The sequence below is a fragment of the Neophocaena asiaeorientalis genome, unplaced genomic scaffold (assembly GCF_003031525.2).
Source record: "Neophocaena asiaeorientalis asiaeorientalis breed wild unplaced genomic scaffold, Neophocaena_asiaeorientalis_V1.1 scaffold246, whole genome shotgun sequence".
Lineage (NCBI taxonomy): Eukaryota > Metazoa > Chordata > Mammalia > Artiodactyla > Phocoenidae > Neophocaena > Neophocaena asiaeorientalis.
This window is the reverse complement of record NW_020174551.1, coordinates 1,744,598-1,766,575: the sequence shown is the minus strand read 5'-3', so window position 1 is coordinate 1,766,575 and position 21,978 is coordinate 1,744,598. Positions and strand designations below refer to the sequence as shown.

Sequence of the window (21,978 nt, the reverse complement as noted above, 5' to 3'; positions counted from 1 at the left end):
CCCCACCGGGGAAATGGATGACTTTGTTATAATAACTGCTTTTCCTCAGCCCCAGAGACACCTTGCAATGTCAGGTGTTTCTTTTATGTATAGAATACAGTTGTTTTTCCAGGAGAAAACACACATCGGGGAGTGCAGAGTGAGTGCTAAAATCTTTAACAGAAAAACATAGACGCTTATCCAGTACAATTTTTCAGAGTGCTGGGATTGTGGGGAATGGAATGCTCCAGGGAAAAGGGTAGACAGATGCTTAGGTTTTTTATTTCTGAAAGCAGAAACAGTTGATGGGATCTACTCTGTTTCAATTCATTTAAAGGGACAACTACCGCCCTATCCTAGAATGGGTTAGGTTGAGGCGCCTACTTATTTATTCCTGGGTTGAACAATTACCCAAATGCAGGGTAGAGGAAACAAAAGTTAGTTAAAGCTTAATTTTGAGAGTCCTTTGATTCTGAGCTTGATTTCCTCTGTGGCCTTGCATGACAAATGTTTTCGTCCCTACATATGTAAATGGTAAAATGGTCCACCATCTCCCTAACAAATCTTCTGTTGTGTGCTATAAAGGAAGGAAGTTACTGAATATTGTATTAAGCAAGGTGGTTTTTAATGAAAATTAAGTTTTTAAAATGATAGTCAGATGCTATATTTATACTAGTTATATGGTTTTGGGAATAGCCTTTTTTTCCTGTGGTTTTGCAGTAACCTGACTTAAGTTATTTTTCAGATGTTATAAAGGGAGAGCAGTAGAATATCCAGCAATTTCGAAGAGGATTGAAATATTGGTTTCCCATTTCAATTTCGATGTAGTAATTCTTCCAGATTATTCTTTCTCTCACAATGAAGTCATTGAAATACAGTTTGCTAAGATATAATGTCCAACCATAGTATGAAATACATGAAAAGAAAATACCATAGAGCTTTCTTAAACTGTTAAATGCATAAAATCCCGTGTACCACATGGCAAAATATAATGAGAGTTGGAGCTGTTAAACGAATAAAGCTGTTAAATGCATAATGCCACTTGGCAAAACTACTGTGCATTTAATGGTTTTCCACTGTGTAATAAAGGACATATGTGGTAAATGTGCAGTAAGTATAAAGCTACACAATTGATTCTGCAAACCTGCCCCTTAGTTGTGACTTGACGTAAATATCAAAGCTTCACTCAGTCCTCCTTTTATAAGCAGCTTTCAAGAAAATCTGAAGGCCACAGTCTGAGAACTTGACTCAGAATGCTTGTAATCTTCCTGTTGACTTGGCACTATTGCTTCTGGAAATGGTGATGCCTCCAGCCTCCCCAAGTAATTCAGGTGGCTGATTGAAAAGTGTGCTTGCTAGTTGGACAAACTTAGCTCTCCAAATTTTTGTTGCCTCCTGAAGAACTCAGTAGCCCTGTTTTTGCCGAATCTGGAGGAAAACATAGTACTAGGAATTAATATGCTAAGGGATGAGATTGAGCCTAAATGGGGATAAGATGCTTTGTTTTTCTTTCTTCCTTTGGGACAATGATTTCATTCTCATTTATGAATAGGGAACTTTATTTGTAAGTAGCTGACTAGATTTGCAAATCAGGCATTAAGTTTTTTAAAAATGGCATTGCCAAGCAAAATGAACTTAACTGACAGTTTCAAAGGCAATTTAACATAAGTTATTCACTCTACTTTGTAAGCACTACAGCATTTGCTTGATAAAAAGCATACTTAGTGAAATCAATTGATGTGGTACTTTGCACATGTATTTGGTGTGGATCCATAAGGTGTGTGTGTGTGTGTGTGTGTGTGTGTATGTGTATGGAGTGGCTGAGAAGGCAGACGAAGAGCAAGGGCGCTCCATTCTCTTGGAGGTGAAATTAGGAGAACCTTTAACAGGAACTCTTGTGAACTCTAGTGGGTTTGGAGCCTGGGAGGCCCAGTTCAAACATATATAGTAACCCCTCCCCTTCCATTTTAAATGTCTTTTAAAATAGAAAGGAAACCCTCATAAAATCTCATTCACTGCATGGTGTGAATTACTGTCACCATATTAAGAATAATACCTAACACTGCCTGTGTGTTAGGCACGCTTTGAATGAAGAGTAGGAAAAAGGGAGGACATTTTTAGAGATTAAGGGTGGTGGGCCAAGATGGTCCTTGAGGGCTGTAAGTGTTTAAGGAACAGGCACAGTTGGAGGAGGGGTTCAGAAAAGGAATTGAAAGAGTGACAAACGTTTGCAGTTTTGCCTGTGGTCCTGTTGGGGAAAATAGTATTACTGGAAAGTGTGTGTTTTCTTAGTGGGTGGGTTACATCAGGGCGCGTTTGTAGGGTCGTAGACCACCTGTTCCTTTAATTGGGCTTCAGCTCCTTTGTCATGGCCAGGCCAGTCCATCATCTGATTCCACTGAGTGCCTCCTATCTGACCCTTGCCCCTTTCTTCATAGGAGAGAAGTCAGAAAGTAAAGCAGGGGTAAAAATAAGAGGGAAAAGTATGCTTATGCACATTTCACCTTTTACTTTTGCTTCATTTTCAATTTAGGATCAATTTTAGGTGTTTGTGTGTGTGTGTGTTCTGAAGACTGTTTTCCTTTTCTTTCTGCAGAATGTTCAGATTATTGGTCTTCATGGGATAGGATGTACCATGGTCCATGGTTGATCTCTGTGAACTAGGAGTGGGAGTCCTCAGTAGGAGCCATAGTGCAAAGGCATATGGCATTTTCTGCACCCCTTCAGTATGGCCCTTACATACAAAGGGCCTCCAGGGAATGAGTGCCCCAGCATGCAATTTAAGTGGCTATGGGAACTCCTTGTCCCTTGATAGCTTCTTGTAATCTCCCTGTCCCTCTTACTCAAATTCTGTAGGGTTACTTTCCCCTTTCCTCCCCAACTGCAGCTTATCAAATGTGATCTGGGCAGTGGAAATCCAGTAGGGAGCAAACACAGTGACCGTGGGCACCCTCACTGCAGTCCTCCAAGGTCGGCCATCAGTTGCCCCCTTCCCCAGACATTAATTCACGGTTTCTCTCCTGCCCTCTTCTCTTTTTTATATAGTTCACAGTATTCAGCTCATGGAATGCTGAGGATCACCCGAGGCTGGTTTTCTTTTGGAAAGAGAGTGAAACTTCCTTTGTTATTTGTATACCCAAAGACCCAACTCTACATATATGACTGTCTTTTCCTACTAGGTTTGGGTGAAGACAGAGTAGGTAGAGGAATGGGAAGGGGCTTATTTTAATCCCTGTTCTACCTTGCCCCCATTAAAAAAATAAAACGAACAAAAATGTTAGAAGGGCCCTGGGTTTGCTTTCTTTTTTCTTTTCTTTTCTTTCTTCCTTTTTTTTTTTTCTTTGGCGGGTGTGGGGTCTTACTTTCTATATTAGGAAGGTAGAGAGAATCTGAGACATTGCAAAAAGGAGAAATAGACAACCTGGTTGTAAAGCTCAGTTGGTGGTAATGAAAGGGCCAACCCCAGAGTCTTCTGGGATAAAAGAAAGGGAGTGATCTGGGAATAAATGGACCCAGAGGGGTCTCTGATGAGATGACGTTGGAGATGCCCTCATCTCCACCAAGATTTAAAGACCCCTGCCAATCCTCCAGTTCTGCTCCCTGCCGCGCACACCTTCCCAGGCCCACAGGTTGCAGGAGCTACCACTGGGACCAGTAATGGGGGGGGGTCCTCACTTCTACTACAGAAGAGGGAGGGAGGCACAATTGTGATCCCACTGCATCTGGGGAGAAGGAGTTTCTGGCCTTCAGTATACAATTCTGAAATCATTTCCTCCATAGAAGCTGTGTTCTTCATGGTGACTGGATTTCAATGTGTTCTGTGCTTTACGTACGTTAGGATTAAATAGATTTTGTTTACTGACTGGCCTTTATTCCTTATCACTGTCTCACCAAAAAAAAAAAAAAAATTCTGTGTTCTCACCTACTGACTTAACAAGTTATAATCCCAAATAGAAGGCTTCTTAAGCTTTAGATGTAGATTACAAACTCAGATTTTACGGACATTCATCTTTATTGTAAAATATCTCCTTACAGATGATCTACTTTGCTTAACAGGCTAAATGATTTAAAATATACAGGTGTTTCAGACATAGAGAATGGACTTCAGGACACGGGGAGGGGGAAGGGGAAGCTGGGATGAAGTGAGAGAGTGGCATGGACATATATACACTACCAAATGTAAAATAGCTAGCTAGTGGGAAGCAGCCACATAGCACAGGGAGATCAGCTCAGTGCTTTGTGACCACCTAGAGGGGTGGGATAGGGAGGGTGGGAGGGAGACGCAAGAGGGAGGAGATTTGGGGATATATGTATGTGTATAGCTGATTCATTTTGTTATAAAGCAGAAACTAACCGTTGTAAAGCAGTGACACTCCAGTGAAGATGTTAAATAAATAAATAAATAAATAAACTAGAACAAAATATATACAGGTCTTCATGGCAGATCCTTTTATAAGCAAAAATAAAGACAGACAGCTGTACATAAAGAAAAATAATTGGTATATTATTTGGTTTGTTTCCTTCCTTTTATCGCTCTTTGCTATTGGAGTTTATATCACATTCAGTATATGTGCTAACATATTTTTTCCTTCAATCATGGGTTACTATATTAATCTTTGCTTTTGTGTCTCTTCTTAAAAATATCCCAGGCACAAGTTAGTTGTACATATTTCCTTTTTAAAGAAATAGCTTCTATTTTATGATTACTTAAGTAAAACATCCTCGTTTTATTTTGTATTTTTTATTTTTAATTCTCAAAGGCATTTCTTTTCTTCTTTAATGTTATTTATTTTGAATAGGTAGCATATGTTCATTGTACAAGCTTCAAAAAGAAACAGAAGCGTATACAGTGAATAGTTTTCCTCCATCCCTCACCCCCTTAGCCATCCTTAGAGGCAGCCACTGCTAACATTTCTCCTCTATCTTTGGAAACACAAATGTATATACTTTTTTTGTCCCTATGCACAAATGACTAGCATACTTTACATGTGACTCTGCTTGACTTTTTTCTTATAAATCTCAAAGATCTTGCCACATCAGCATACAGAGCCCCTTCTTCTTTTAAGCTGCTGTATAGTATTCAATGGAATGGGATGCACCATGATTTATTTGACTCTCTTCCTTTGGTGGATATGTAAATTGTTTCTAATCCTTCCATACTAAAAATGATGGTGTTTACATTCCAATTGACCTCCTTACCAGCAATGCCCAAGGGTCCCAGCCCCTATACCCTCACCTAAGACATTTTAAATGACTCAGCTGACTATAGTTTCGGCAAATATAAAACATTTACAATAAACAAAAACGAAACAAAACAAAACCCTGAACAACTGGAACCTCCCGCGTCTCCCTCTCCCATGAGTTGTGCCCCTGAAAGTGAAGCTAGGGCTTCCGCAGGCAGGTCCCAAGCTAATGGTCTGGTCTGGCTCCCCTGCACGTGCAGCGGCATCTGGGGATGGAGCCGCACGCCACCCTACTGCGCTCCTCCCGGGGCCCACCTCCCCTCTGGGGCCTGTGGGCCCATGCAAGCACTGCAGAGGCCCATCACGCTGAGTGCCACCTGCCATTTGTGGGGCGGCAAGTGACAGGAAGAGACCGCGCACCCCCGAACTGTCACCTGCATGCCCCAGCTTCATTTTTAAAAATGTAGAAAATGAAGAAAAGTGTAAAGGCAAAAACATGAATCACCCATAATTCCACAATCCAGAGGTAGTTGCCATTAACCTTTTAGAGTCTTCTAATGTGTAAGCGTGGGTTTGCACATGCGTGTTTATATCCTAGTTGGGATCACACTGTAATAAGACAAGTTAAAACTATAATTTTCTTAAGGTCAACTTTTCATGTGGGAGAGTAAATTTATGAATTATAAAATATCTTCAGTTTCATTATTTTGTTTCTTAGCCTTTAGAAACTATTGCCCAAGGATCGGTTTTGCCACTTTGCACAAAATGTGGTTTGACAGTTACCTTATTTATTAAGCTCTCTTTATGGAGATGGCTTTATTGGGGCTGGGATAGCTCGGGCTATTGGAAGTAAATGTTTGATTACCCCAATCTCTGGTATAAAAAGTGACAGGAAAAACTGGCCGTATGATGCCATTGGTGATGAGCTGGTGGTCTAAGTCTCGCTCGCAATGCTTTTGCTTTTGTCGTCTTGTCTTCAGTGTGTAAGGCAGACTGAAATGAGGCATGTGGCCTTGACTGAGTAGCTGCCCCTTGCTGCTGGGCAGGTTTCTTTGGAGCACATTTTGACAACCTTTCAAAAAGCAGTTTCTACTCTTGTCAACTGGGGCATGTATGCTACAATGTCAGGTCTGTCCACCAAATTCAAATGAAAAAAAATTAATATATTCACACTACAGTTACCTTTTTTTTCTGTGGCACGCGGGCCTCTCACTCTTGTGGCCTCTCCTGTTGCGGAGCACAGGCTCTGGACGCGCAGGCTCAGCGGCCATGGCTCACGGGCCCAGCCGCTCTGCGGCATGTGGGATCTTCCCAGACCGGGGCACGAACCCGTGTCCCCTGCATCAGCAGGTGGACTCTCAACCACTGCACCACCAGGGAAATGCTACAGTTACCATTTTTAAAAAACTGTTATACCAAGTAGTGAAGAAATTAGGCTTCTCAATATTCTCAAATGCCAAACTAAGTGGGCAGTCAATACAGTGATGCCCAGGCATCAAGTTTGAACCCTTCACTTTTTTCCTTTATCTCTCAGCATAATTCAAAGGATTAGATTCTTTTGAGAAGTGATCAACAGAAATTCCCGCAAGATCTCAGTTTTTACATCAGTCTTCTAATGAGGAATTGGGTTCTTATTACCACTTCTGCAATTAATTATGTTAACGTTTCATGCCCTAAAACTAGCGTTTATGGGAACCCATAATTAGATATCAATGAAGGTTAATTACAGTTTGTATGCAGTTCATAAAATGTCATATACCTTTATCCATTGCTAAAGTTTCTGTACCGGTTTTAAGCACATTTTTATGTACTGCAGAAACCCTGAGTTGCATTATTTTGACATGGCACCTTTAGGAACTTGCATTTGACTTTGAAGCAAATCAGGTTGACATATTAAAAGCCATCTTTCTGAACTCTGCAGCCCTCTTTCAAAGATGACATTGAGCTAAACCATGGTTCTTACAGTTGGAGAATGTTGGTGCCTGTGAGTGGTTCCTCCTGTTTTGCTGTAGAGACCGTTTAATCATCCTGCTTGGGACTTCCCTGGTGGCGCAGTGGTTAAGAATCCGCCTGCCAATTCAGGGGACGTGGGTTTGATCCCGGTCCCGGAAGATCCCACATGCCGCAGAGCAACTAAGCCCGTGTGCCACAACTACTGGGCTTGTGCTCTAGAGCCCGGGAGCCACAACTACTGAGGCTGCGTGCTGAAACTACTGAAGCCTGCACGCCTAGGGCCCGTGCCCCGCAAAAGAGAAGCCACTGCAATGAGAAGCCTGCGCACCGCAACCAAGAGTAGCCCCGGTTCACCGCAACTAGAGAAAGCCCGCGTGCAGCAACAAAGACCCAACACAGCCAAAACAAAAAAAGATCATCTTGGGCTTCCCTGGTGGTGCAGTGGTTGACAGTCCGCCTGCCGATGCAGGGGACACGGGTTCGTGCCCCGGTCCGGGAAGATCCCACATGCCGCAGAGCGGCTGGGCCCGTGAGCCATGGCCGCTGAGCCTGTGCATCCAGAGCCTGTGCTCCACAGCGGGAGAGGCCACAACAGTGAGAGGCCCGCATACCGAAAAAAGAAAAAAGATCATCTTGCTTTCACAGGGCCAAGACTAGGGGTAGGCATGTAGGCTTGCTAGGTCTCGGGTGCAAAATTCAAGGAGACACACTTTCAGAGTCACATTCCTTAAATTTTGCATGTTAGTCACTTGCTTGCCTCACACTAGTCCCAGCCCTGATCTTTCAAACAAGTCTTATGCCTGGTTTTCTGCTGTGTCTGCTTTTTTTCCCCCCTGCACTTATGGGTTTTTGAGGCAGTGTGCATAATATGTAGTTTTTTTTTTTTCTTTTTGCAGTACGCGGGCCTCTCACTGTTGTGGCCTCTCCTGTTGCGGAGCACAGGCTCCGGACGCGCAGGCTCAGCGGCCATGGCTCACGGGCCCAGCCACTCCACGGCATGTGGGATCTTCCCGGACCGGGGCACGAACCCGTGTCCCCTGCATCAGCAGGGAGACTCCTAACCACTTCACCACCAGGGAAGCCCCCATAATATGTAGTTTTGTATCATAGGTATGCTGGAATTTGGACCTGAAGTCAGGGACTAGAAATGTTTCGGTTGTTTTCTCCTTGATATTTTAGTCTAGTACATTTTGCTGTTAATATCTTTCTAGTATTTAAGTGGAGAAGACTCCAGATTCATTCTTTTTGACAGATAAGGATGTTTTTTTTCAGGTACGTGTTCCCATCTATGTGTATATGTATGTGTGTACATACTTATATAAAGTCATACTAAATCTCTGTCCTGTTGTATAGCTATGTATACCCTGTATTTCTACGGTAAGGAAGGCAACAAGATTTTATGAAATCCCCTCTTGACTTGGGCCCTTTATAACAGAGGTTAAGGAGTTGTTCAGAATAAAATTTTCATTACTCTCAATTACAGATTCACTCTTTGCAAACACATCCATAGAAATAGGAGACACATGCCCAGCGACAGCTGAAAATTAGTCCCCATGAAAATACAGTTTAGAACTTAGTGTACAATTTTGAGAAATAAAAAGAGAAGCAGATCATTTTTACTTATTACATTCAAGGTATAAAATAATTAACCTTGAACTGTAGCCAAATGCTCAGCACAAATCTTTTTTCAGGTTTAGATGACCTCCTTGTCAGGGATTCATTGAAGCCCTTGACAAGTCTCCCTTGCAGTTTAGCCTTTTATCCATTTCAGTTTTCTTGATTAGGTTATCTTGAATCATTAGGGGGTTTATTTATTTTAATAGACACTTATTGGATTCATGAAAGGAGAATTCGGTGACTAAGAAACAAGAGCTGAATATTATCTGGCTCATTTCACACTTCAGAAGAGTCTCAACCAGCTGAAGAGAAACTCTTCCACAGTTACAAAAGTTTGTTTGGGGACTTTATGTGCTTCCGTTTAGAAAGTGAACTGCCTGTAGTTAATAATATGAATTTTCTTTTGAGTCGCTCAGAAAACATTCCCTTTCGGTTACATATGCTGACATTTTCTGTATTGAAGATGTGGGTGAGTAAATGGCCTTTTACATTTCTGTTGCAAGAAGCCTTGTGTCATTCACCTGAAGAACTGTTCATTTGCCGACTTATTCATTCATTGGGGTTCCTAGATGGGCAAAGGGGGAAGGGGATTCTTACTATTTGTAGATTGAGTTCACTCGTCAGCTCTGTGATAGGTACATCAGGGAGCACAGTAATGACTGTGACAAGGCCTTCCCTTCAAGGCCAGTACAACCTTACTTAACAGGAACAAACGTATTTACTACATCTCTTTTTGGAGATCAGAGCAGACTGTGAACTTGCATTTGTTTCTTAGCAAGTCCTGGTTTGTATTCGTTTTGAAATATTATAAAAACTAGGAGATTTGTCACTAACACAGAACTTAATTTTGTTTTTAAAGGAAAAAATATGGGAACAGGGACATGTTGGAGTTATTACCTGTGTCCTGGGGTAGGAAAACAAGTAACTTAGTACACAATGAAATTTCAGTACCACGGACAGGAACCCCACTCTTTCCATCTCCTTCCCCTCCCCCATCACTTAAACCTAAGGCTTGGAGCTGGGATTCAAACCCATATCTGATGGGCTCCAGATTCAGACCCTGGGCTGTATTATTGTTTTCTGAAAGACCTCCTTGTTCATTTGAATAGTCTCAGCATTTGGTATGTAGTTTGGAGAATATGTCACTCATTTATTATCTACTTGAGTTTTTAAACCTTTCAATATTTTTATAAGTGTACTAGATATTGTCCTTCCTCATTCATTTTCAACGTGAGAGAGCTTTACAAATTCTCATTTGAACAACAACAACATACACATGCACACACACATACACGAAAATGGTTAAAATGATGAGAATAGATTTTTTTAAATGATTGATATAGTTTGGTACTTATGAATATGTCATTTTTTTAAGAATGAAACCTTCTGGAAGATGAAGCTTACCAAGTATGTAATTTACCACTAGCAGGCCACTGTGGGCCTTCACTGATACCCAGCAACATGATTTCACTATGAAAAAAAAAGATATCTAGGCTAGGGTAAGTGGTGTTCTTGACTTTATCATAGTCCTTTCTCCAAGAACTTCTTGTTAAAAAAGAAGGAAGGAAGGAAAGTAGGAAGGGAAAGGAAAGAAGAAAGAAAAGAATTCTTTGTCATGTCAGTTTAAGAGCCTTCAATGACTCCCATGGCCCATAGGACTAACATGAAATTTCTTTGCATGGTATTCTTTATGACCTGACCCCCACCTCCATTTCTAGACTGTGCTTTAGCCACACAAAGTTGTTTCTGATTCCTTGAATGTGATAATTGTATAAGCCCCTGCATTTGCTGATAATGTTATCTCTGCTTGGAATGTGATTCCAATCACTTCCTCTCCCCACCTGGTGAAATTCATCTTTATCTTTCAAGGCCCACCTTATGAGTCCTGTTCTCTGTGATCACATATTCCCTGAACTTCATGGTCAGAATTACCTACTTACCCTTTGGTGATCTCAACTAACCTTTTAAGTAAAAAGCATGGCCCACAGTAGATGGGTGATCAGTACAAGCTTATAAACTAATGTTCTGAGAGACCTCTGTCACTGTTTGCATTTATATACTGTGGTAAATTGGATCACCCTCTTTTCTTTATCTTACTCTTGCATTAGAGATGGGGGAAAAAGAGCCCTCAGAATGTTGTCATGGTTGCTTTTGAAAACTAGTGCTCTCCCCCAACACTAACTCTTTTAATTTGAGGCCATGAAACATTCGTCTGGGCTAATTTCTATGCACTCTAATAATTTCAATTCAATCTATTGAGCATTTATTGAACATCTGTTATGTGCAAGAAACTATACCCTAAAGTGGGTAAGAAACCAACAATTTCCCTCCATCCCCATTAAGAAGCTGACTGTTCTGATAGGGGTGCAGGCATGCCCAGCAGTAACAAAATAATCATCAAATTGTGAAAAGGTATAAGCAACATGCTTTCAAATTATGCAGGAGTGAGTAAGCAGTTCTTACAAGAGATCAGGTGAGACCATGTCAGCTGAACTTTGAAGTACAACTTCTCATAGCAGGGGTAGAGGGTTGAGTGAGATTTTCCAGGAAAGGGAGTAACATAAGCAAAAGCATGAAGATGGGAATATACCAAGCCTATTCAGGGACTGTGAGTAATTCACAGTGGCCAGAGGACAAGGTCCATGGGGAAATTGAGGGGAGATGAGACCGTGAAGGAAAAACAGGAGCAAATTGTGGTTCTTATTGTTGCCTCTTCTAATGCTCTTGAATTGTGAACTAGAGGTGTCTCATTTAAGTAAATCCTCAATAAAACTATCAGTTTACTAAAAGATAAACTATGGGGTTATTATTCATCTTTCAAAAAGAAATAATGATACCTTTCTTCAAGTAGTAAGGATTCCTAATACATTTACAACATTATTTGCTTTGTAAATTTAGATTGATGTACAACTTTGTAGGAACATGTGGATTGTAAACAAAATATATCTTGACTGGTGTGTCACCTCACCTGCATAGTTGGGCAGAGGTGGTCAGAGTTGTTTTTTCTACTGAGGGAAATATATTTGTTTGAGAGGCTGATGAGATGACTAAAATGAGATGTTAATAGGTATTATTTGCTTATGCCCTGAATGCTTGGGAACTCTTTATCCATTGATCACAGGGATGTAGCTTTGAACTTACATTCTTTCTCTGGGTTCAGATTTTGAAGGTAATTTTTGTTTTTTTTTTTTTGTTTTTTTTTTGTTTTTTTGCGGTACGCGGGCCTCTCACTGCTGTGGCCTCTCCCGTTGCGGAGCACAGGCTCCGGACGCGCAGGCTCAGCGGCCATGGCTCACGGACCCAGCCGCTCCGCGGCACATGGGATCTCCCCGGACGGGGGCACGAACCCACATCCCCTGCAACGGCAGGCGGACTCTCAACCACTGCGCCACCAGGGAAGCCCAGGTAAAGGTGTTTTAATCATAAATTCCTTAGCGTCATTATACTTAGGTTCCATGTACATTTTCCTGTGTAAGTTCCAGGTATTCTCTGTATTTTTTTTAAACTTTTTATTTTGAACACATTTTAGACTCACAGATTTTGGAAAATAGTACAGTTTCCATATATTTCTCACCTAGCTTCCCCTACTGTAACAGCTACATCACCATAGTGCAATGCTCAAAACCAGGAAGTTAGCATTGTTTTAATACATTAACTGAACTGAAAACTTTATTCTAATTTCACTAATATTTTTAATTAACATTATACTAAATATTAATAGTATTTCCACTAATGTCCATTTTTTGTGCCAGGATCTCAATCAGGAACCATACTGTGTTTAGTTATTTATCCTTAGTTTTCTGCAGTCTGTGACCATTCTTCAGTCTTTCCTTTTTTTTTTTTTTTAAATGATCTTGCCACTTTTAAAGAGCGCCGATTGGTTATTTTGTTGAAAATCTCTCAGTTAGGGTTTGTCGTGATTGGACTGAGGTTATGCATTTGGGGCAAGACCTCAGATACTGTGTTGTGTCCTTTGCAGTGAGTCATATCACAGAGTTCATGGTTGTGAATATGTCATCACTGGTGATGTTGACCTTGATCACTTGACTAAGGTGGTTTTATTCTTTGTAGTTTGACCCTGATGGCTAATCATTATCTGTTGTTTCTGACAAATAACAAGGTAATAGATCATGGAATGTGGACCTGGAAGGGAACTGAGAGATCATCTTTTGTAAACCCCTTCTTTTATAGTTAAGCTTCCAGAAGATCCAAGAGGGTAACCACTTATCCAAAGGTCACCCAATAATTTAATGTCAGAGCAGGAACTTAGCAGTTTGGTCTCCAAATTGAATATTCTGTGCTTCCTAGCTGTGCTCTGGCACATGTAACTTACTTAGCCTCAGTTTTCCCATACTAAAAATGCGAAACTGACTCTATGAATATTCAGCCAACCTTTGGTCAAAGCTTACAACCAGACTAAAAGAGAAATCACAGCTAGGTATATACACCACAGCTCCTGGTGCCCACTCACAAGGCTGGCCAAGGCTGGAATCAGATGAACTTCTGTATCAGCATCTCCGAAATGAAAATAATTCTCCTGGAATGCTCCACATAACACATAGGGAGCAATAACAAAAAAACCTACTTGAGATTTTAACAGAAAAAGGAGATTTGTTTATTAATAATTCATGAGTTCCCATTGAACATGCACGACAGAAACAGTGCTATTCAATAGAGAATACTGTCATCTGTCACTGTTTTATTTGACATTTACACTTTTTTTTTTTTTTTTTTGCCTGATACTGCAAAACTTTCTTGGATGGCATGCAAAAATTATATAAATGAAAAAAATCCCAGTGTGGGGACTCTTTATCTCTTCTGTGATGGGTTCACTCAGTTACATATGTGTGTGTTCAGGCAATAGCGTGGCACTTTCTGGCACATTCATTAAGCCACCAAACAAGCTAATAAGAGACACTATTGAGAAAACAGAGATAAGCCTCCCAAGTGGGCTGATGGAAGGATCATGTGAATAAAAAGATGGAGGGTGAGATGGGAAGTGAGGTGGAAGAATAGATTTCCGGGAGATAAGCGTACAGATTTGTGGAGTGAGCAAGTGAGTCAGAGTGAGGGGAAAGCGAATCATGGCCGCCATGAAGAAAACTGACAAAAATACACTGCCGTTTCCGATGCAGAATAAATATTTATAGATGGCATCAGAGGAGCTCCACCAGCAGGGAATATCGGCATTTAGTAGAAGAGCAAGTTAGACTTAGGGGCACCTTGCAGTTTTGTGCCACCGTAAGGCTCTTGACAATGTTTCTGCTCAGTAGGTTAGTTATTATTTATAAAAATCACAGAACCAGCTGATACATTCATAAGCTAATTATTGAAGCAGCTGGGTACACATGGTGCAATATGTCCAAGGCTGTGAAGTATCACAGATTTCTTGGGGCCTGCTGTGGTGAGGGTGCGCTGTTGAAGGCTCCATCCCTTAATCTGATCAGCCAAGCAAACACTTTGTGGGGAAACTAGATTAATAACCCTCTAAATACCATGAATGTGCTTCGTCTTCAAAACTGGGTTCCCTTAAACATGCTCTTAGCTCAGCTCCATCAGGGATTTGAGGAAGTTCTCTGGTGCCCTAAGAACAGGGTCTTGTCGCCTACCTCCCTGTGCCAGAAATTAATTTGGTTTGCTTATGTCTGCACACATGATCACACTTGTGTCTAATCCGCTCCCTAATAGCTTCAAGGTCAGGACCTTGCATGTCAGTGGGCAAATTGAGCACTACACTTCTTAAAGACTGATGGCAGACAGCACACAGTCCATAACGAGGTCTGTAGTTTGTTCTAAGTGGTTGTAATGAGTGCAGATTATAACAGCGCATATAAATCAAATGCGGCAATGAATGTTGTGCGAGACATTCCGAGTATCATAAGTGGAGATACCACTCAGCTGTCACCTGTCTCATTTCAAGCTGTGGCTTCCCACAATGCAATTCACTCCTCATGCGGAACAGCAGGTGCTGTCCTCCTTAAGGTCTGGGTATCTCAGAACTTCATCTTTTAACAGATGCAGGTTTTTGTTTTTATTTTCTGTTAAACAATTGGTCTCCATGCTGTAGCCTCCCCTGGGAGATGTTAAACATACCTGTTTGAAACATTTGAAAGAGTTCAGTTGGAGACTTATTCAGATCTGTGAAAAGACAGAGAAATGGAGCTTACTTTTTCCACAGATGGTTTGTTTTCCATTTCAAGAATTCTTTGCTTTGTACAAAGAAACCCTTGAGGAAACACTTTGGGACTAGGAGATTTTTTAAAATATAATTTATTTCCTGATGGGGATAAAAATTGAATCGTCTTCAATTTTCATATGTGTTGCACCTCGAAAATCAACCATTACCTGTCTCTCAATTGAGTTGGAAAAAAAGAAATCTATGAAAATACTTGGGAAAACATTTCCAAGCAAATGATTAGATATCTTGTTTTCATTCTTCCTAACCCTCTAACTCTCCCCAGCTCCCAGTTTATTGCAAGAAAAGATCAGGTCTGCACAAATGTGGCCTCTCACTTGTAAAAACAAGGCAGTGTTGTGTTACAGATTAGTTTATAAATCCCCAGTGGCTTCACAGTTCAGTGCCTACAGCTGCTGCAGATGGGCCTGGGTTTTTGTCTCTTTGCGGTGCTGCAGCCGGCAGTTGAAGGAGAAAATGGAATGATCAGGTTATTAACATGGAGGCCGCGAGGAAGAGGCTGCACAATGAGAACAGCTGGTGTTGCTGTCTTGGCTGATGCAGCGGAGATAATCAAATCTTGCCTTTTTTTGGGTAAAGGCAGAAGACACAGTGGAGAGTTAGACAAACAACAGCTTATGATATTATAAGGGGTTTTTAGAATACGTGTCAGGAACTTTCATTGGCTTACAAGTTATGATATAGAATTTGTTGAGGTTCGGGATTTATTTTTTACAAAGTCGTTGGTGTTTACTTATGCACCTTTTTAGAAAAATTCTTACTCTTGCAGGAGGCGTGATGTGGGACAGTTCTTGTTTTTAAAATTAGCAACGTAGCTTGGAAATGATGGGTTAGAAAGCTACTGGGTAAAATATTTTGACATGAGCCAGTGAGCGATGTTGACAGCATCCTCTGTATTATTTTCATATAATCCATCATTATTTGCATTACATTTTCTTTCTTGTGCAGTTGCAAGAGAACATCCGGATGCCAGAGTTGGGAGGCAGACATTTGCAGGTGTGACCCGTCCGACTGCCTACCTTCCTGCAGGTGTGGCTGAGGCAGGAAGGTGATGGTTAAAAGGGCCTGGAGCCCATGGCATTCAGAGATTGAGCCGGGGTACAGTTTTTCATTCTAGCTAAGGTTGTTATGGAGGAGTTATTGATAACTGTGAGGCCATTTCCTCCCTATTTATACTTAGGTATTTTTTCTTCTTTAGAATTTGCCATTTTGCAATACATGTTTGTTCATCTTCACTTTTTTCTTGGAATGGAGTACTGTCCAATCGGGTAATTTTTAAAAACTGTTGCTGACCAACGTGAATTACTCTTGCTGAGAATTGGATAGCTACAATCTTCCTCGAGTATCTTTTACAAAGGAACTGTAAATTAATTGAGAATATATTCAATAGGAAGGGTGATAAGATAATTAATAAAGACCAAAGATTCTCAGGTATTGGTGTAACTATATGCGTGGTCATTGGTTGGTTTGCAGAGTTGTCAAGCTGTATCACTATTTTCCCAGTTTGGTGGGAACAAGTTTGGTGTAAAAATATGATAAACCGGTATGGTACTTGACTGCACTCAAACCCGCCTCTGCTGCTCTGCACTCTTCAGGTTAATTCAAGTGACCTTCTCTGTTTCTAGGGCTGGCTGTGTGAACTGCTCCGCTGGAAGGAGAACCCCAGCCCAGAAAACCGCACCCTCTGGGAGAACCTCTGTACCATCCGTCGCTTCCTGAACCTTCCCCAACACGAGAGGGATGTGATTTATGAGGAGGAATCAAGGCACCATCACAGCGAGCGCATGCAGCACGTGGTCCAGCTTCCCCCTGAGCCAGTGCAGGTGGGCGTCCCCTTCTCCCACAAACCAGAGCAAAGCTGTTGGTGCCAGTAGCCGTGAAGGGTCATAGGGGCACACCACATCACCTCCCCTCGGAAGGTGTCTCATGCCATGTCCCCAAAAACAGAGGGCCCTGTTTTCACAGTGGGCACAGTGTGTGTGTGTGTGTGTGTGTGTGTGTGTGTGTGTGCGCATGTGTACACATGCTCTCTCTCTCTCTTACACACACACACACACACACACACACACACACAAATGACTGAGAAGTCTAATCCAAAGGCAGCTGCTTTCCTGAGAGCATTTTACTTGTGGGATTGTGAAGCCAGAGAACTCGCGGAGAATTAAATCTCCCAATTGGAAGCCATAGTTCATTGTTTCCATCAGTTCATTTTCTAAAGAAAAAACTCTGAAGTAGCCAATGAATTGATCCAAAATTCCTCAAGGAATATTTCATTAGGCTGAGGAAAAGAAATTTCCACATGAGCTAGGGAATACCACTGAACTCATTTGAACCTTTGAGAGAAATTGTGACAGATCTTAGTATTTTTTAGATGAGTTCCTGCTGTGTTTGGTTTCCTGTCCTTTAGAAATCTACCTTCATTTGGGTTGCATGTTTCGTTTGCTTAGATTTTTGCTCTCACTGAGAGAAATAATATTTATTTTGAGAGTCATTGATCTTAACTACTGACGCTTGCTGTAGTCTAAAGTCAATTACTTTCGGGAAGAAATATTAATGAGGGTTTCTACAGTTACACCTCTTCGAGTTGTGCCACAAATTGTTTTGTCAGACTGTGAGACTTATCCTCCTGTCCAATACCACCAATTCCAGCTGCCACCAAAGAGGATGCTCTAAGGCCTGTCTGAATCTCCTTGTGTGTAGCAAGAAGAGGGCCATTGAGGCAGGAGTGCATGCACGTGTGCACATGTGCATGAAGAATGGAAGATGAGGATGAAGGAAGTGTGGGGCATGGGGTCTTGATCAGAGAGCATAGGAGAGATGGTAAAGGACACAGTGAAATGCTCTGCCTGAGGTTTCCTGTCACCTTTCCCCTTACTCCACCCTCACATCCCCTGGGGAGAAGCCAGAAGCCAGTGGGGCCATTATATCACTTTTCATCCAAATATTGACATCTCAGTCAGTGCTCTCATGCTCTCATTGGTCACTTTCCAAAGTCATGGAGTGAATCGCCCAGATCGTTAGACTCATGAGTTCATAGAGCTATACACATGCAGGAGTCTCTTATAATATCCACAGTGAACTCAGAGGGGAGGTAAAAAGGGATACTTGGTTAATAAGTGGGAGAGCCCGCTGTCCAGGCTCTGTATTAAGTGCTTGGGTGACTCATTCCCCGGAGATGAGCCCCAAGTCTTACCCTTCAGGACCAGCCTTCCCTCTCTTGTCCTTTCCTAGCTGGGGCCTCATCCAAACACCAGGGCACCTCCTTATAGATAATTAGACCAACGTGTGTCACATGGAGCGGTGGTTTTTAGATTTTGAGATTTAGTAGAAATTAAAATTAAACGGGCACATTGTAGGTTCACCAACCTTTTATTTTAGAAAATAAATTTATTCAAAAAATTCAAGGTGGTGGAAGTAAGAGCAAATACTGAAATGGAATGTACTTTAAAAATATTATTTTGGCTGAATTAGAAAGACCATTAAAATTAGTTGTTATAAAATATATTTACAAATAAAAATTAATAAAATTGTCTAAGTAAAAAAAAATTCAGTGGGCACTCACGTTTGTTATTCATATATTTCATGCAATAAAATAACAAACAAATTAATGAAAAGGATAGCCTTAGGCAAAAGATCTTACAAATGTATAAATTCAGTCATATGAAAAACTCACCATCACCCTTGTTTTTCTCATTTTGATGTGAATTGATCCAAACTTCTGTGTTGAACCAACACAGGGCCAATGACTAGCTTCAGGAAACTACTGACTTTGTGTGGACTTTTCATTCAGGGTCCATCTTAGTCAATCCAAGCAAGATAGAAACAGAACAGGAGTGAAAAAAATTGATTTATTATAGACATTAGTAGCATTTCTTTTTTATCATAGGATGATGACAAAGTTGAAACTTTAGAGAAGTTTGAGATAAGGATACTAATACTTGTTTTCCATTAAAATGAGGACCTCCCTTCATTTGGATGATGGCTCTTGTATATTCCTGTCTCCATTCTTTGTCCAGAAATTCTCATCTCTGTGAGGTCCCTGTGTTTAGGTAGCTAAAATGACGTTCAACATCATATTTTGTCTTTTAACTGACCATTCTGAGTAAAGTAAATCTTAGAAGCAGACAGCCAATTGATTTATGAGTTTTATTACCTTTTATGTTAGTGTGTCAGAACTAAAGTGTGCTGACAATAATGGCTAAGAGTCAGTCTGTAATTTTCCTTTTTAGTTTTAAGCAGTCTGTGGCTATTAACATTAACTTCTGATAGCACTAAGAGAATTCACTTATTTTATAAAAGATTATTCCAATCACTCAGCTCTTAGCTAAAGAGTTTACAAATAAGGTAATTTTCTCTACACTGACTTTGTCTTAGCCGTTGACCTTGATCCCAGAACAACTATGGAAGTCTCCAATACATCACTTATTTTTTTTTTTTTTACATCATGCCTGTCTCAGTGACACTGCTTTGAATGCTGTATTTCTCTTTCGTGATATGAAAAATGAATAGAACTTGAACTAACCAGCAAAACTCTTGAGACTGGAGAACAGAGTTAGCACAGCCTCTGTGATTTGGGAAGGACTGTATTCATAAAGGTCCCAGACTACTTGAAAATGTCTGTAATCGTCCAGAAGTTAAGCTGTTGGACTCAGGGTTGGGATTCACTTGTGCCTTTGTGTCAATTAAAATTTTAGGAAGATATAATTGCTTACATGTTTTAGGAATTTAAAAATTCATATGTTGGTAGTACTAGTTTGGTGACGTTACATTTTGTCTAATTAGGCAGAAAACGCACCATTTAAAAAAGTTTTAACCTCTTTATTGGAGTATAATTGCTTTACAACGGTGTGTTAGTTTCTGTTTTATAACAAACTGAATCAGCTATACATGTACATATATGCCCATATCTCCTCTCTCTTGTGTCTCCCTCCCTCCCACCCTCCCTATCCCACCCCTCTAGGTGGTCCCAAAGCACTGAGCTAGTCTCCCTGTGCTATGTGGCTGCTTCCCACTAGGTATCTATTTTACATTTGGTAGTGTATATATGCCCATGCCACTCTCTCACTTCATCCCAGCTTACCCTTCCCCCTCCCTGTGTCTTCAAGTCCATTCTCTACATCTGAGTCTTTATTCCTGTCCAGCCCCTAGGTTTTTCAGAACCATTGTTTTTCTTTTTCTTTTTTAGGTTCCATATACATGTGTTAGCATACAGTATTTATTTTTCTTTTTCTGACAGACTCTAGGTCCATCCACCTCACTACAAATAACTCAATTTCGTTTCTTTTTACGGCTGAGTAATATTCCGTTGTATATATGTGCTACATCTTCTTTATCCATTCATTTGTTGATGGACGCTTAGGTTGCTTCCATGTCCTGGCTATTGTAAATAGTGCTGCAATGAAAATTGTGGTACATGTCTCTTTTTGATTTATGGTTTTCTCAGGGTATATGCCCAGTAGTGGGATTGCTGGGTCGTATGGTAGTTCTATTCTTAGTTTTTTAAGGAACCTCCATATGTTCTCCATAGTGGCTGTATCAATTTACATTCCCACCAACAGTGCAAGAGGGTTCCCTTTTCTCCACATCCTCTCCAGCATTTATTGTTTGTAGATTTTTCGATGATGGCCATTCTGACCGGTGTAAGATGATACCTCATTGTAGTTTTGATTTGCACTTCTCTAATGATGAGTGATGTTGAGCATCCTTTCATGTGTTTATTGGCAATTTGTATATCTTCTTTGGAGAAATGTCTATTTAGGTCTTATGCCCATTTTTGGATTGGGTTTTTGTTCTTCTGATATTGAGCTGCATGAGCTGCGTGTATATTTTGGAGATTAATCCTTTGTTAGTTGCTTCATTTGCAAATATTTTCTCCCCTTCTGAGGGTTGTCTCTTCGTCTCGTTTATGGTTTCCTTTGCTGTGCAAAAGCTTTGAAGTTTCATTAGGTCCCATTTGTTTATTTTTGTTTTTATTTCCATTTCTCTAGGAGGTGGGTCAAAAAGGATCTTGCTGTGATTTATGTCATAGGGTGTTCTGCCTATGTTTTCCTCTAAGAGTTTGATAGTGTCTGGCCTTACGTTTAGGTCCTTAATCCATTTTGAGTTTAATTTTGTGTATGGTGTTAGAGAGTGTTCTAACACCATACATAATTTCATTCTTTTACATGTAGCTGTCCAGTTTTCCCAGCACCACTTATTGAAGAAGCTGTCTTTTCTCCATTGTATATTCTTGCCTCCTTTATCAAAAATAAGGTGACCATAGGTGCGTGGGTTTATCTCTGGGCTTTCTGTCCTGTTCCATTGATCTATATTTCTGTTTTTGTGCCAGTACCATACTGTCTTGATTACTGTAGCTTTGTAGTATAGTCTGAAGTCAGGGAGCCTGATTACTCCAGATCTATTTTTCTTTCTCAAGATTACTTTGGCTATTTGGAGCTTTTGTGTTTCCATACAAATTGTGAAATTTTTTGTTCTAGTTCTGTGAAAAATGTCATTGGTAGTTCGATAGGGATTGAATTGAATCTGTAGATCGCTTTGGGTAGTATAGTCATTTTCACAATGTTGATTCTTCGAATCCAAAAACATGGTATATCCCTCCATCTGTTTGTATCATCTTTAATTTCTTTCATCAGTGTCTTATAGTTTTCTGCATACAGGTCTTTTGTCTCCTTTGGTTTTTAAATTGTTAAATATGGGTGAAATCAGTGATTGTTAAGAGGCTCTTTCCCAATTTTTTTTAATTATAAAGATATGAAATGGTGACCTTTGTGCATAATTACTCACCAGATATAGTCTGTTAAATTAGGGATCCACAGATGTACTGGATAAAAGAAAGAGCTTGGAATCACCCCCTCCCCATTCAGTGCTTTCTGTGATGTTGAGAAGTCCGTTAGAGTCAGAGCCTCTTTCCTCACAGAAGGAAGGAAAATCTTCTTGCCCTTTGTTTGCAAATAGTTTACTAATTGGTAGTCTTATATTGCATGCAGATGTGTTTCTTTTTTTTAAGCCCATGAAAGGTTTGAAAAATTCAAGCCCACGTTTAGAAATTAG

The 21,978-nt window shown here is 40.6% G+C and overlaps 1 protein-coding gene across 1 annotated transcript in view; it reads left to right on the top strand.

Annotated features, from left to right (window-relative positions):
• The window catches only part of SATB2 (SATB homeobox 2), a 186,940-nt gene that overhangs the window by 134,109 nt on the left and 30,853 nt on the right, over nt 1-21,978 (top strand). Inside the window, exon 10 of the mRNA XM_024757394.1 lies at nt 16,554-16,751. Coding sequence (XP_024613162.1) covers nt 16,554-16,751 — 198 coding nt within the window. The remainder of the gene's footprint in view (nt 1-16,553; nt 16,752-21,978) is intronic.